At 45.4% G+C, this 17,500-nt stretch overlaps 1 protein-coding gene across 1 annotated transcript in view; it reads left to right on the forward strand.

Annotated features, from left to right (window-relative positions):
- Nucleotides 1-17,500, forward strand: part of acvr1bb (activin A receptor type 1Bb) — a 42,544-nt gene that overhangs the window by 7,742 nt on the left and 17,302 nt on the right. The window contains exon 2 of the mRNA XM_063215329.1: nt 16,078-16,323. Coding sequence (XP_063071399.1) covers nt 16,078-16,323 — 246 coding nt within the window. The remainder of the gene's footprint in view (nt 1-16,077; nt 16,324-17,500) is intronic.

Raw genomic sequence — 17,500 nt, forward strand, 5'->3', positions numbered from 1 at the left:
AATGAGCAATGTCTCTCACTCTACAGAGCCAAAGCATAAATATGAACTCCAGAATTACTCTCATTCATTTTGCCGTCATGGCATTGAAAACACGTCATTTGTGGCTGTGGAAGCATCAGAAATGGCATTAAACCTTAGTTCAGTCTGTCGATGTTGGCATCAGTTGATCCAATAGACTTCTCCTGTACACTTATATAAACATGCCAGCTTCCCTGATTCACTATGAAGACAGTATTGTATCTGTTTTCCCATTTCCCCCAAGTACAGACCTATGTCAACTCACATTGATGGATGCTGCTGATAACATTGTCATCCTTTTCCCTGTTGGCTCTTGTTTTTATTTGTAAAGCGGGAAGTACTTTCTTCCTTCTACCTGATAAGATTAGATTAAAGCTATGGGATGTGATGTCTCCTCCTGGTTCACTAGACTGGCAGCCAAAAAGTATTACACATGGTGCAATACATTACAAGTACTATTCAGACATTAGTTTATTCTGCGTGTGATTGCAGTTAAGTCAGAAAATTCATGTATGGTCATGTTTGACTATTTGTTATGGTCTATCCAAAAACAGTGTATAGTCTTATGTCATACGTTGTTTGTCATACGTCACTCGTTTGTCATACGTCACATACCAGAAGACTATCAATTGCCTAAAGATGATGATACACAGGGCAGCTTGTTGGCCAACGTTGCTGGGCAACAACATTATTGGCTCCTAATGTTCCAATTAAACGACTAAGGAAATTCGTCTAATTCTGATCCAATTTCTCCTCATAAAGTGTTGTAGTGGTGAACTGTCCAAATACAATCTTGCAGTGAAGTTGCCTATAAGTGTTGCTCAAAAAGTTGCCTAGTGGATCGTCACTTGTGTGTGACGAGGGCCCAACATCTGATTTGACTTCACCTCACAGTTTTTATTTTGATTTGTAAGCTGCCATGTAGCCCCTGAGGCAAAATAATGTGGATGCACTGTACGTTCTAATACCAGCGGATTGCGAATCGATCTTGTTACTGACTTGGTTGACGTTGGTGGTGGATGGCAGTTGAATCAGGATGTAATGTGGGCGAGGTGGCCTCTCACACCAACACTTGCACAGTACAATTTGCAGTGTTCATTCAACACGTAGCCCCAACACCGGGCACACCGGGCACACTCACTGAAAAGCTGTACTGCCATAGTACTACACCACTATGACAGTGCTCAGGGCCTTGGGACATTGGCATTCTGGTAACAACTCATTTATAACAAGGGGCATGTCTTAACTGGGTTAAAGAATCAGTTTAGCGTCTTCTACAGTGTATTTGGTCCCCGAGTACTCAGTTGAATGAAGTGTTGCATTAACAGTGCAGACTGATCCGCTTTACTGTGTGGCAGCAAGACCTCCTCCTCTATGATATCTGTGCACTGTGTGCAAGAAGCATGACCCCTGAATTTGCCTTTCTCTTTGAGCTTTTATTTTCACGTGTGAATGAAGCCATTGTACACACGTGTCGGTCCAGGTCCACCGAGGCTAGGCTGCTTCCTGCTCTATCATTCAGGTTGTGTTTATTTTGTTAAGTTGAAGCTGCTTTGTGTGTTCCTGAGTCATGGCAGTGAGAACCCCTTCAGGCCATAATACTGACTGACAGATGTGAATTGATTGGCGCTGTGTGTGCGTGTGCGCATGTGTGTGTGTGTGTGTGTGTGTGTGTGTGTGTGTGTGTGTGTGTGTGTGTGTGTGTGTGTTTGTTACGGTGTGTGTGCGTGTGCGTGTATGTGTGTTGGCATGAGAGAAAGAGGAGAGAGAGTGTCAGCCCCTCTCTGTGTTGTGTGTATGATGTGTGTTGGCTGGGACCCTCACCCCCCTGAGTCCTGCACAGCACCAATGACCCAGTAGACAGAGAAACAGCACAGACATAGATGTACATGTCTATGACAGCCACCAAGGACCTGGTAGGCAGAGACAGACAGCACAGTTCGGGTGCATTTGTAAACCGTCCCTCCGCGTGCTCTGAGTAAGCTTACACAACATTCATAGCTCTGACTTCCGTTCGACTTACGCTTTGTCAATTCTGAGCTCCTGTTCGTTTATCAAGAGTGGAATGCTTGTTTTTTTTTAAAATTACAAATCATATGCTGTATTCTCTTTTCAGAGCATGAGATTGAATTTTCAATCGCACCCATTGATGTACATGCAGTATGTCTATGAGAGACAAGCGCAGCCAGCAGAGTCAGACAGCAGAGCGCTGAGTCCTGTCACCCAGGGAAGCCGACAGGGGGAACAAAGGGGTCAGTTGTCCTAGGCCCAGGGAGACAAGGGGCCCCAAAATAGGGCCCCCCATTAAGCTTAGCTTACATTGTATGTATAGAAGTGAGAGGGGGCGCTTTCAGAGGATTTTGTTCCAGGCCCAGCCGAAACTGTCAGCCGCTGGTCACCAGTCCCCTGTCCCCTGCACATCCTGTCTGTCTGACTTGCGGTGGAGTGAAGTGGAGAAGAGAGGAGTGGAGTGTGCATTAATGATTTATCCCAGATTTTGCTGCTGTCACACATCACACACTTTTTATGACTGAGGTGTCAAATTCGAGACTGGAATCGCTCAGATCAGCACATCATGCTAACTAGTAGTTTCAGAGAGAGAGAGAGAGACAGACAGACAGACAGACAGACAGACAGACAGAGCTCCAAACAAATTTTGTGTTTTCTACTCATTGCACATGGAAGGAGCCTGCAGTAGTGAGGTTAAAAAGATTAAAAAGGACATTGTCAATTTAGGAAACGTCCTGACATTTTTTGCCCTTGAAGCAACTGTGATCAGATCTGTATCTTAGATGTGTCAGATGTGTTCAACATTTTAGAATGTTCTACTTAAGGCGTTGGAGGCACACATGAAGATTATTAACAGAATATGCTTTCACATAAAACTGTACATGTGTGGAAAAATAGATTTTTGATTTTTGTTGTGTTTTTTTCCCTCTTGGAGCAGTGAGGAGGTGTGGCTTTGTCAAGTGTAGTGCAATGGCGGCCTTACGTCTCATTGACTGTCTAGACTTGGGTTTACAATGTGTGACAGCTGGTCCCTCCAACTATTTACACCAATGCACACACGCACACACACACACACACACACACACACACACACACACACACACACACACACACACACACACACACACACACACACACACACACACACAGGACATCAGCTACCACACACACACACACACACACACACACACACACACACACACACACACACACACACACACACACACACACACACACACACACACACACAGGACATCAGCTACCACACACACACACACACACACACACACACACACACACACGCACATTGAGACCACTAGGCAGTAGCTTGAACTCCATCATCACCCCCTTGCCCCCCCGGAAAAAAAAACAATTCTGGAAGTGCACCCCTCCCTAGTCTGTGTCTGCCACGACCACGACCCCCTGCCCACAACGTCCGGAGAGCCCGCAGGCCAGGAGACAATCTACTCCCTATTTACGTAGCCTGCCCCCCCGTTAACCCACACAAATACACCCACCCCTCCCCATCCCCACGGACAAAACGGCTAGCTACCCCATGACATTGGGGCCAGTGGGATTGGTCATCAACCCACCCAATCACCTCCCTCCTTCTGCCCCAGACGAGAACCAACCCCCCGAAATCGGAAGCCCCCTTCACCCCACTCAGGGCCCCCCATGGTGCTACAACTGCCACCATCCTAGTTAAGAGAACAAGGACTATGTATGCCCACAGACACCCATAGATGTAGTAAGTCCCCACACAAATACCCAATCCCATCTCCCCCCCCGTCCAAGACACCCCAGTACACCCAAACCGAAGAAGATGTGGCTAACACTTAGGAAATGGGTCATTCATACATGACCAACTGTATGTATATGTGACTTAAAAGACACGTGTTAAGCAAAGTCAGATGATGTATTCGTTAATTTGTGGCTAAAATGTGAACCCTTTTCTAAAGCGTTATTGAGATTTGTGCCCCCCCCCAAACCCCCCCACCTTCCTGAAGAGCTGACAGGACAGCAGCTTGCTTGTTTACGCACATGACTGGATGCTGCGTGCGTGTCTGCATGGATGGATGGGTGAATGGATGGGTGGGTCTGTCTGTGTGTGCATGGTGTAAGCTTAGTATGCTCATTACCCCCTCTCTTGCACTGGCTCTGTGTCTGTCTGCACTCAGACACATGATCACATGAACCAACATGCAAATACAAACACGCAATCAGCAAGACACACACTAAGACAGACATACAATACACACATTACATTACATTGCATTTGTCAGACACTTTTTAACCAAAGCGACTTACTATCGAGGACGTAATCATAGTCAACATCACTAGCAGATACTAAGCGTACAGGAAATAATACATAACATCAATGGCAGATGCTTATTAGGGTTCTTTTTTTGGCTTAAGTACATTAGCATAGGGTTAAGTAGTGTACACACACATACGTATATACATCATGTCATAGACTGGCTTGGGACTGGGGCAGCTCAAACATTAGTGTAAGGGCTACACACACACACACACACACACACACACACACACACACACACACACACACACCCACACCCCCCCACACACACACACACACACACACACACGGATAAGACGAGCTCCATTTCATGCTGGGCTGGGACGGAGTAGAATATGTAATCATGTTTCCTAATGGAGGCCCCAGACATATTTAAGCCCTGATCCACTTACACTGGGCCACATGTTTTTTGTCATCCAGCGGAAGTGCACAATAAAAAATCAAATTACATATACATGCATACAGTACATACACACACGATAGACAAATGAGCATACACACATGATGACACACACATGATACATGGATACATGCATGCATAACTTGCACTCAAACGAACACACATGCATATGCCAAAAGTGACAGAACAGAGTAAAGTACATGGAAGTGTACTACTTATGCACAACCTTTCAGTGGTCCAGGTGCGGTTGTAAGACAGGAAAACTTGATCAATATGAAAAGTTCATTAAACACCGCACACTGGATACTGTTCTTTTTTCTCTATATTTTTTGGAGTGAACTTAATTTGCCCCCCAAAATGAAGAGAAAACAGAAAAGTATCCAGTGTGTGGTGTTTTGAACTTTTCATATCGACCGAACAGAACCTTTCATTTCTATTTACACTCTCTCTCTCTCTTTCTCTCTCTCTCTCTCACACACACACACACACACACACAACATCTTTGGCATAACCCTCAAGCCCTATGGTCTACACTGTTCAAGTTCACAACAGCCCATAGCGATGCACCGATACCAATACTGGTATCGGTATCGGCTCCCGATACTGCTGCTCATTATACTCGTACTCGTACTCGTCAAGCACTTGCCGATACCAGCTACGAGTACTACTATTACTCAACAATGCAAAATCTTGTCATGTTCTGTGGACTTGAAATCAGCATGGAAAAAAGTGCCACCTCATACATTTACTAACATTTAAATCTACATGGAAATGAACAATACAAATATCACAGGTGGAAAAAAACAAGGCCATGCATTTATTTTCATTGTATTTTGGTGGTAAAAGGTATCGGTATCGGTACTCGGTATCAGCAAGTACACACATTAATGTACTCGTACTTGTATCGGTTTTGAAAAAAGTGGTATCGGTGCATCCCTAAGCCCATTGTATTACCCAGCCATCTAGCTCCTCTCTCCACATTCAGTGTCATCAGCATAGTACCAGAGACGGTATGGGTAAGAGGAGACCCATCAGTGATATAAGCGTCCATAGAAGTGAACGGTGAAGATTTGAATATGGCCGAATATGGCGGCCATGTGTCTCAACTTAGAGTAACTCAGGGTGGCGAAGGCTTAGGGCTGAACATGTCTGTTCATCTGAAATGAATAACATGGGGTAAATGAATAATGAGACTAAGCTGGAGAGTGCTTTCCCCCTAGTTTAATTTTATAGTCTCTTTCCACACACAGACACGTTTACGGACACTGACTCTCTTGACGCCCCTGATTCTGCAATGACCAACATCACCTTATCAACCTCTCTTCCACTTCCCTCTCCTCCTCTCCTCCTCTCCACTCCTCCCCTCCCCTTTCCTCCTCTCCTCTCCTTCTTTCCACGCCACTCCTCTCCTCCTCTCCACTCCTCCCCTCCTCCCCTCCTCTCCACTCCTCCACTCCACCTCCCTCCCCTCCTCTCCTCCCCCACTTCATCACCTCGTCATCAAAGGGGCAAAGGTTCAGCAGCTCTGAGGGGGAAAAACCCTCCCTTGTCAAATGAATGACCGACTGGATGAAGTATAAAACGCTTAGTCAGGAATTAACAATCCTCTGAACCAACTCAGGAAGAGATGAAGAAGAAGAAGAAGAGGGAAGAGGAGGGGGAGTGGAGTGGAGAGAGGAAGGAAAAGAGGGAGGAAAAGAAAGTGGAGAAGAGAGGAAAGTAAATTGTAGACATTGTAAACATGTGTTGGGGGAAAAGATGAGAGTAGAGGAGAAGAGGAGGGGATGTAGGGAGAGAAGAGGAGAAGAGAGAAAGGAGGGCAGAGGAGAGGAGAGGGGGTGAGTTGGGGTTAGGCATTTATTGTTCTTTTTTTGGAGAAATGGTCAGTGACAGGATTTGACAGAACAAGCTTTTATGGGTTTAGTGAAGGGCTGGGACGATTAATCGACTAATCGTGACTAATCGACTATAAAAATTAGTAGACTAATCATTTCATTTAATTCAATGCTTTTTTTACTTACTTTACTAATGCTTTATTACTTTATTGTAACGTATGAATTGGACGTTGTATCTCGGAGTAAATAAGCTACTATCATGATTTAAAGCTCATTGTGAGCTCAGGGACCTAATTTTAATGGTTTCTTTCTTTTTTCCCAATTTCCTTGAAGATTAAAGTGCTAGAGTACTTGAAAAATTAATAGTTTGACTAATCGACTATTCGAAAAAAAATTCTTGATACAGTAATCGGGAGAAAAATAATCGTTTAGGACAGCCCTAGTTTAGTGGGTGGATGGGACGAGAGAGAGAGAGAGAGAGAGAGAGAGAGAGAGAGAGAGAGAGAGAGAGAGAGAGAGAGAGAGAGAGAGAGAGAGAGAGAGAGAGAAGAGGTATTGTGGTGTTGTGAAGGGTATGTATTGGAGTTCATGAGGGTCTGAGAGTATCTGTACTACGGGAGTAAATCACAACTTCCATGCCTGTACAATTCGATTTCGTAAGGCAGCTATTCAATTATACAAACTTCAATTATTTTTGATACTTAAAAATGCCCCACGGTACGATATGATTCAATTTGATTTGATTCGATACGTTTCCACTTTTATTATGTTGCACAATTAACAGTAAGGGCATTGGGCAGGGGCCAGCAATATGATACGATTCGATTGGATCGTGGGCTGTAGGGTCGATGCATCGATACATATCGATTATTATTATTTATACCCCTAGTCTGTACACTCTTCATGGGAGTGGAGGGGACACATGGAGCCATGATGTACAGAAAAGGGGGAGATGGAGGAGAAGGCCCATTGATTTCTCTGTGTGCGTGTGCGTGTGCGTGTGTGTGTGTGTGTGTGTGTGTGTGTGTGTGTGTGCGTGTGCGTGTGCGTGTGTGTGTGCGTGCGCGTGTGCGTGTGCGTGTGCGTGTGTGTGTGTGTGTGTGTGTGTGTGTGTGTGTGTGTGTGCGTGCGTGTGTTTGTGCGTGCGTGTGCATGTGTGTGTGCAAATGTGTTTGTGTGTGTGCTGCACTGCAGGGCCCAACATGGCTGGCTAGGGAGACATGCAGGAGATTAGAGACATACTGCTGCCTGTTAGCTCACTCATTTGCTCTGGGCACATAACATGGTCACTATGTGTGTGTGTGTGTGTGTGTGTGTGTGTGTGTGTGTGTGTGTGTGTGTGTGTGTGTGTGTGTTTTGCGTGCGTGCGCGCAGACGTGTGTGCATGCTTGTGTCTGTGTGCATTATTGCATTTTTCTCCTGGCCCATAGCAGTCAGTATGTGTGTGTGTGTGTGTGTGTGTGCATGCATGTGTGCATGCGTGCTTGTGTCTGTGTGCATTATTGCATTTGCTCCAGGCCCATAACATAGTGTGTGTGTGTGTGTGTGTGCGTCTGTGTCTGTGTCTGTGTGCATTATTGGTTCATTTACTCCAGACACATAACCCAGACACAGCTACAGTATGTGTGCATTGTGCATGGGGGCAGCCCATGCATGTGGTGGTGGTGGTGGACATGGTTTTAGTGTTGCTCTGGCTTCCTCCTAATGGTCATGGTTGTTGGCAGACATGTGGACTCGAGTCCAGTGACTTGGACTCGAGTCTGACTCGAGTCAGCAGTGTGAAGACTTGCGACTTGAAATTTCAAGATCAGAAAGGACTTGCGACTCGACTCGACTTGCACGCCTTTGACTCGGGACTCGACTTGGACTTGACAGTTGTAACTTTCAATGACTTGGCGTGACTTGCCATGTTGGGTCTAAAAAAAAGTCCAAGTCCAACCCTTGTTTTCAGAATGCAACAGCCCGCCCACATTCTTTGTTTGAATCACGTCATTGTCCTAAGCGGTGCTATGCCATAGAGCTCTTCAGCGTTGACGTCAACTTGTATGCGGCGTTTGGACTACCGGTTCCCTGGCGATTTTTTACATTGCAAAACGCCATAGAGATTCAGGTTTGGCAAAAATATAAGTTGCACGGCAACAACGAACATTAGCGTGTCCCCGCATCCCTTTCTCATTAGTGGAACGGATCGTATCATCATGTTGGTGTATTCACATGTTAAATCATGACGATTATAATTCAATATTGCTAACCCCTTTCTGATCATTAAAACTTCCGAACTACATACTTTCCTTTGGTTGCCATGGGTACAACCTTCCGCACGTACATGCCGTTAGATACTGGCGCCGTTTCTGTAGTCGCCAAAAGCTTCCGGGTTTAGCATATGGACGCAACATCGTATTTATGTCGAAGTTTGACACAAAATGATCAACCATGTCATACCTACAGCCTATTTTTAACACCCTCGACAGTTTGCGGGGGTTCGCTAAGCGCGTGCTTGCACTCGGAGCTTATTTGAAATTTACCCCTATTCATTCCCAATGGAGGCCGGAAGCCGATAGGAACCAGGACGTCCTTAAATGCTAACATGAAAGACTACAATCTACTACATGCTTCCGCTTCCGCTGAAGAACTCTATTGGCGGCCAGATGCGGCCGGACGCGGCTGGCCTGGACGCTGCGACCAGCGTCAAAAACACCATTAGTGAGTCTCCAGAACAAACATAGCCTACATTTTAAACCATCGCGGAAGTTAATTTATCTCCCTCTCAGCCCCAACTCATTTTGCATTCTTAATAGGGTAGGCTATGGAAGTTTGCACTGTGATCAACAAATATTTTCTATCAATGTTGTAGGAAGTGTGTGTGGTGGCCGCTGTGATGTGCAACACGCGTCAGTAGGCTACACACGTGAAGCTCTCGCTCTCTCGCCCCTCGCTTACGACAGAAATTCAGTGAGAACCAAGCTGTCTAAATATTTTAGCTAAATGGTGATGGGCATTGATTGTTGAACATTTGGCTATTTAAGCAGTTGAAATAAAAAAGCACACGCTGCTGACATAACCGAACCACAGGACTTAATCTATTGTTGTTTTATAAAAGAGTACGCCTATCCGTTTTGCTTTCCCTGTCCTTTATGAATGCGCTTGCCTTCAGCCCCCGAAGGCTGTTACAGTATGTTCCGCTCCCACACACTATGCTTGCGAGTCAGTCACTTCAAAGTGAAATGCAACCTTGCGAATAATTTCCACCATCGCGGACAAAACCAAGTTATGATGGATATGTGGCGAGGTAAACGTTACGAATATGGCCTGCTTTTAAGTTTCCCCCAACCCAGGATGTGTCCGTAGGCTATATGGCTTGATATCCCAGGGCTATTTCACGACCACAACTCCACGCGCTGAAAATGCATGTTAAGCTCGCGCTTCTCAGTCTAGAAAGATAACCTCTCGGTAACATTCTTTGCATTGACCAGCCACCATCGGTTGAGTATTAGAATCAATACAAAAAGACACGTTTATACATGTCTTAGTCTTCCAGCATGCAATCGAAAATAGGCGAGCAGAGAACACTTGTTCTTGCATCCATCAAAAGAGCTCCACCGCGGTTGCCTACTTTAGATGCCGGGTGAATGATTCCAAAGGGAAATAATTTAGCCTATAGCCTATTCATGACAGTCTTGCAAAGAGATAAGACAAACGACCAAAATTGTCAAATAATTGGTCAAGGCGCGAGATGAGGAATACTGCATGGCTATTGGAAAAACTTTGAAGAAATAAGCGCAAGCAACACTGCTTCCCGCGAAGCTTGCGCTTGAGGGCTATAAACAAGCTATGCGCCCCGAACCTCACTGCTTGTTGTTCATGACTTGAATCGAAACATTTCTAAGGACATCAGGGCTATCTTTGATTCCTGGAATACCGCCTCAGCCAGCTGAAAGCAGAGAAGCAGTGTCCCATGTGTCAAATGGTAAGATAATGCCATAGGCTACCTGTTCCTTGAAAGTTTTAAAACTCAGCCTTGACACACTGTCATGTCAGCCACATCAGTTCAAACGCAATCTTTAATGCAGCCTATCGTGAAGTTTAAATGTAATGCGAGATAGAGGTTGCAAGCTACTGCTGCTGAGCAGCGCAAGACATAGGCATGGGTCGGCTCCCGTGGATAAAAAGCATGTTGCGTGTCGCGTGCTGCTCCCAGCCCAATCCTTGCGCGCGCGAACCTTGTATCTCGTGGTGTCGACACCGCTTTATCTTATGATTCTCACAGTTCGAACTACATGCTTCGTTTGGTATTTTGGGGGAGTTTGGAGTCACAATGACCGCTGCTTTGAAATGACACGTTAGAGCTACACGACGCCAGCACTGGAGAACTGGGATGTAACCCTGTTTTCCAAATTAACAAAAATTAGGAAACATAGAAGCAGAACTTTGTTTGGCTACAATCTATGACCTGGACGGTGAACTTAATCTTTTTGAAGAGGCATGAACAGCATACAAGTGCCTTTGTGGGGGAGGAGAGGGCGATTGGGGAGAACAGGGAGACGAGAGCATGGCGCGAGGCGCATATTCTTTCGGGAAAAATGAGAGCGAAATGTTGGATAGGGCATTACACACCTTCCTTCTTCCTACACTGTAGAAGCGCAGAACAAGGTTGCCTCGTTGCCATAACTGACATTCTGCAGCGCTAACGCCATGTTTAATCGACAGCGTGCTGGCGAATAGTCTAGTAGCCTAATATAATTAACAAGACGTGGATTAATGACTGTGCAAACGAAGTTCTAGTTAACTTGGACTGTGACGCAGTAAAATGGTTGGTGATGGGCCATTGCGGCGAGAATGTGAGGGGGAAAGCGACAATGCCGATATCAGCTTCAACAATAGTAGAGTAGAGTAGAGTAGAGTAGAGTAGTAACTTTATTGATCCCCAGAGAGAAATTCAGGAAATTCATCATTACTTTACCAGGAATTTAATCCAACTAACTAGCCTACGTTTTCCTAATTTCTTAGCCCATATGGACAAGTGTCTACTAGGCTAAATACTGTCGGCACGTAGCCTACAGCAGATAGCCTAGTGCTGCACCATGCATGTGCTCATTGGTGGGTTCACAGTTATGACACTGTCAATGCTCAGCTTTTGGTTCACAGATAATGGGATGAAGTGAACATCATGGACCAGCTGAGACAGGGCTGCCTGCTGAGCCTGTAGCCCCACCCCCCATACGCACACGCACACGCACACACACACACACACACACACACACACACACACACACACACACACACACACACACACACACACACACACACACACACACACACACACACACACAGGGCTCAATTTAAAAAAAAGAAATTGATTACCCCTGCTGTATGTCATATCTTGATGAGAATGGTGAGCTTAATATGGTACCTTAGGGAAAATGGCGTCTTTTAAAGCCAAACCAAAATGTTTACATTAGTCGACTGTTACACTACAGTAAAGAGAGGGGGGAGGGTGGGTAGCACCTGTAAGACATGAATAGGCTACTACTTTCACCCTTGGCCTTTGTGGGTAAATTCAAACATAGTACGCTGAAAGTGTGAATCCACGTTTTCAGGTCGGAAGTGTAATATGCCCCCCTAATGTCTTGAAAAAACCTTCCAGCCAAAGCTGTCAGCGGCCCTGCCTGTGCTCCTAGTGAAAAAGTTAACCATAGTCCTGTCCTTAGCGTTATGATGCTAGAGTCTGTATAACTTACAACCTTGACTAGATATGACCGGCCCACCACCAAGACCAGGGTGGAGTAGTGGAATAGGTTTATGCCATCAGATGATGGAACGGACACACACACATACGCACACATTCTTGCAAACAGGACTATTTGCCNACTGGACAGTAAATATTTGGCATATGGTTGCTCCTTTGTTTAAGTACAAATTCACATGAAATGTATTTTTATGTGGAAAAAAATATGAAATTAAATGTCATTTTACATACACAGCACAAGCAGTAGTTTGGTTTAGACTGATTTTTCTGCAACTGTTTTAGTAATTGTCATCTTTTTACTCAGGTCTCATTATTATACTAATGAATTTATGATCGAAATTGTGATTGCAAATGGAAAATCCCTTTGTGACTTGTGAAGGACTTGAAAAAATATGAGACTTGGACTTGGACTTGACTTGGCTGGGGTACGACTTGGACTTGGACTTGACTTGGTCAGATGTGTCTTGACTTGTGACTTGACTCGGACTTGAGTGGAAAGACTCGAGACTTACTTGTGACTTGCACGTTAGTGACTTGGTCACACCTCTGGTTGTTGGTATTGGAGTGTACCACATCCCCACCACCACCCAGGGGCATAGCAGGAAACTGTGGGCCCTATGTACAATCAGCTCCAATGGACCCTCCCAGCCATATATCTTCATATATCGGACTGTATGTGGGCCTCCTGGAGCCCTGGTCACAATTTACCCCCCCTGAACGACACCCCTGCTGCCACCACCCTCATCAGCTGACACTGACTGTAGACCAACTCTTTGTCAGGCTGCCAGGTTTCCTGCACAGTACATGACATGTTTTAGCATTCATTCGAGTTGGACCATTCAGAAGAGTGGTCATTTTCTTTAAGTGTCGTTTTAACACTGCATTCAATTTTCTGTGTACTTCACTTGTTTTGTTTCATCATACTCACTTAGCCTCTGTTGTTTTTGCTTTTTTCCCCATAGACAGTGTTAACATAAAAGGAGACAAGTGAAAAAAGAAGATAAATAAATAAAAGTTAATAAGTAATGGGGCAAATAAAATAAATCTGCACTACAGCAGCTTACATATGTTGATACACCTTACATTTTTCATGAGGAGAGAGAGAGAAAACAAAAAGAACTCGCCAAAAGAAAACAAAAGAAGAAGAGAGAAAAGAGATGAAAGCCCAACATATAGAGAAGAGAATCGTTAGTGTGTGCATATGTGTGGGAGTGTGAATAGGTAGGTGGCCTCTGGTGTTTGAGGTTATTTGACATTTTGCCCCAACCAACCCCCAACCCCCACCTCAACACCTTCACCCCCACCTTGGCAGCCAGCCACCATCGAAGGCCTAATACTCACGGCCACCAGAGAAGGAAGGGTGCTTGGTTGCAGCAGGCATTTGCCTTGGTGAAGTACAGTAAGTTACATCGTGAAGTAGTAAGGCTGTTGTGTTATCAGAGATTACTGCCTCCGTTCAAGGTTCAGTGGCCGTGATGGCTCACGCGGAGGTGCAGTGCGAAGGTCTCTCAGCTGCACCTGGGCACGTACAGGAGAATCAGGGATGCCAACAAGTGCACAGTACTCACAAGAGCACAGTACTCACTCCTGAGACATCTGGCAGGTTACTCATCACCCCGCACAGCAACCATTGAACTCATCTCAAGGTTACGCATGTTGGGTTTATTACATTGCATACATTTTTAACACTGGTGTTCTTTGTAGCTTAGCAAACTATTACATACACCACAGATTACCCACACTGCGTACATACATAGTATTATACATATAACATCAACAGCAAAATTCGGAAAGTGTCAATATAATCCTATATAGACTGAATGAGTTTAACTGCCAATTCAGTTTGAGTCTTTTTACAGGTAACATTGTGGTTTGCTCTTTCCCTGTGCCTGGCTTAACAAACTAAACGTGTAAACTTCCTATTAGAAGAGCCCTGTGCTTTTACTCTCCCAGCAGAACAGAGACAGAAAGCTTATTGGGAACATGGAGCCTATTTAGGAAATTAGTCTATATACAAGTTGTATAATTAAAAAAATGAAATTATTAAAGCATTATTAGTAACACATGGGGTAACCCCACGTAAAAGAAGAGCCTTGTGAAAACTATATGGTGCTCTTTTTAAGAGGCTTACCCACACGTCCTTGTCACCTTTGTGAACTTTCCAGGGTTAGTTAGTAAAGCCACTCTGTAATACCATACTACCTCACAGTGTAAACATCGCTCAGCCTGAGTGTACGCACAAGACAGTTGCCAGTCAGCCAGTTGCCAGTCCTTCCTATTTTTCAGGTTCATGAATCTCTCTGTTGTGAAAAAAAACAGGTGTCTGCTTGCCTGACTGTTACTTGGGAAAAGCCGTCCATGGTTCGACCCTGGAGGCATATGGTAAAAAAAAAAACAACCCCTGTTAATTTTTTTTTGCGTGGATGAGAGCTGTGATATATTATCCTCTTGTTTTGATCTCTGCTCAGAGCCGTGCACCTCCTGGTGGTGAGAAAGTGTACTGCAAGAAGTTGTGTGTGATGATTAGCAATGGGGATGTGCATGATGATAGCAAACCAGTTGGGTGTTGTGCTGCTGGCTGCCGTGTGACACCAGAGCATATGTGATGCCCTGTCCTGTCCTGTCCTTCTTTTGTGCTGCTGTGAATGTTTCGGGGATAATGGGAAACACAAGCCGCCTCATTTTGCCGCTATTACACTGTCATCCAGTCGGCACGTTTAGGCAAAGTTATTTATGCCCTGCGGCATAGACAGACTCATTAATGCGGCTCAGTAACCCAATCTGCATTGTCCCCCTATCCCCTCTCCTCTCCTCTTCTCCCTGCCTCCCTCGCTCGCTCATACACATCACTTACAGACAGACAGACAGACAGACAGACAGACAGACAGACAGACAGACAGACACACACACACACACACACACACACACACACACACACACACACAGATACTCTCTCTCTCTCTCTCTCTCTCTCTCTCTCTCTCTCTCTCTCTCTCTCTCTCTCTCTCTCTCTCTCTCTCTCTCTCTCTCTCTCTCTCTCTCTCTCTCTCTCTCTCTCTCTCTCTCTCTCTCTCTCTCACACACACACACTCTCTCACAAACACACACAGCCTCTCCTCCTCTCCAGCCCTGGTATGTAAGTTCAGCCGGCCAGACTGTCAAAAGCAAATGCCTGACTCTGTATTCTTACATACAGTATTACATGTAATGACAATAAAGTAGAGTCTTCCATACTTTCTGTCTCTACAAAAACTACAATAACCAGGGCTGTAATCCGTATTGTTACCCATATGTATAATGACAATTAAGTCACCCTAATCACAATCTCTCTCTCTCTCTCTCTCTGTCTCTCTCTCTCTCTCTCTCTCTCTCTCTCTCTCTCTCTCTCTCTCTCTCTCTCTCTCTCTCTCTCTCTCTCTCTCTCTCTCGTCTCCCCCCAGCTCTGGTGTGCGACTACAAGCGGCCTGACTGGCTGGCTGTATTATACTGTATACTGTGCTATACCGACGACTCTATGTTGCTTTGGTTAAACTGCGTCCGGCGAATGAAATGCAATGCAATGTAACGGCGATGATATTCAATCTAATCTAATGTAATATTGCTTTTCTTTCTTTCTTTCTTTCTTTCTTTCTTTCTTTCTTTCTTTCTTTCTTTCTTTCTTTCTTTCTTTCTTTCTTTCTTTCTTTCTTTCTTTCTTTCTTTCTTTCTTTCTTTCTTTCTTTCTTTCTTTCTTTCTTTCCTCCCTCCCCAGGCCTGGTCTGCAACTGCAGCCGTCCCGACTGCGAGAAGCAGGGCTTCGTGTGCCAGACGGACGGGGCGTGCATGGTGCTCACGCAGGTGCTGGAGGGCGTGGAGACGCGGGTGCGGCAGTGCATCCCCCGCGACCAGCTGGTGCCCGCCGGCCAGCCCTTCCACTGCCTGAGTGCAGAGGGCTACTTCAACAGGCACTGCTGCTACACCGACTACTGCAACAGCATGGAGCTCAACTTCAGACCAGGTGAGCTGGGAGCTGGGAGCTCCTTTTTTATTCTATTTCGAACCGGAGACCTTTGGGTTATAAGTCTGATGGCTTAAATCAGTCTTTCTCAACAGGGGTGTCGGGGCACCCTGGGGTGCCGCGGGCCCCCTTCAGGGGTGCCGCGGAAACGTGTCTGATAAATAAAATTATGTAATATAATACATATTTGTCTAAATTGATAAGTTAATGCTAGTCAGTGGAATCTTTCATCTGCCATTTACGCAAAATATAGTAAATATAGGTCAGTTGCAACTTCAAACGTAGGTCGTGCGACGTCTCCAAATGTGTTCGTTTTCTAAGCTTTTGTGGTATCGGATGCGATACCATGTTACGGCTTGTTGGTTTGGGGTGCCTTGAAATTTTTCATGAATTGAAAGGGTGCCTCGTCTAAAAAAGGTTGAGAAACACTGGCTTAAACGCTTACCCATGACTGGCGTGACGTGTCTGAGACACGTGCAGCGTCTCTAGTCACCTGCATGACGCTATGTCGGTCAGTTTTGTCAGTCACTCGGTTGGTCCATCCGCCCTGGTCGGAAATCAGTTTGGTCTTTGGAGGGTTTGAACGTGACAAAGTTTGTTGAACTTGTCGGTTTATGTTGACTCACTCTCCGACTGAGAGCCTGGTTGCTCTCCCTGCAGGAGTGTAGCCTAGCCTGCTAGTTGCTCCTTCACCTGTTAGATCAACCAGGTGAGCAAAAAAACAGGTGTGTGTGTGTGTGTGTGTGTGTGTGTGTGTGTGTGTGTGTGTGTGTGTGTGTGTGTGTGTGTGTGTGTGTGTGTGTGTGTGTGTGTGTGTGTGTGTGTGTGTGTGTGTGTGTGTGTGTGTGTGTGTGTGTGTGTGAGAGAGAGAGAGAGTGTGTGTGAGAGGATGTGTGTATGTGAACTGCTGTAAGGTTGACGTTGACGTTGAAAACCCCAAATATTCCAATGCCCTATGCAACCACAACAGGGGATTTTACTTATTGACTGATTTACTGTTCCTGACTATGTACTGGCTTAAAAACTGATCAATTTGTGAGGCAGGTTGTCGTTGATTTGGCAGCATCCCGACCTGCACCGATTGGGCTGATGCTTCCATCTCCATCCAATAGGAGCTCTGTGCTCCACAGCGTCCTTCTGACGTAGTCGACTCCACACTGGATGCTATGACCGCTAC

The sequence above is a fragment of the Engraulis encrasicolus genome, chromosome 14 (assembly GCF_034702125.1).
Source record: "Engraulis encrasicolus isolate BLACKSEA-1 chromosome 14, IST_EnEncr_1.0, whole genome shotgun sequence".
Taxonomy (NCBI): domain Eukaryota; kingdom Metazoa; phylum Chordata; class Actinopteri; order Clupeiformes; family Engraulidae; genus Engraulis; species Engraulis encrasicolus.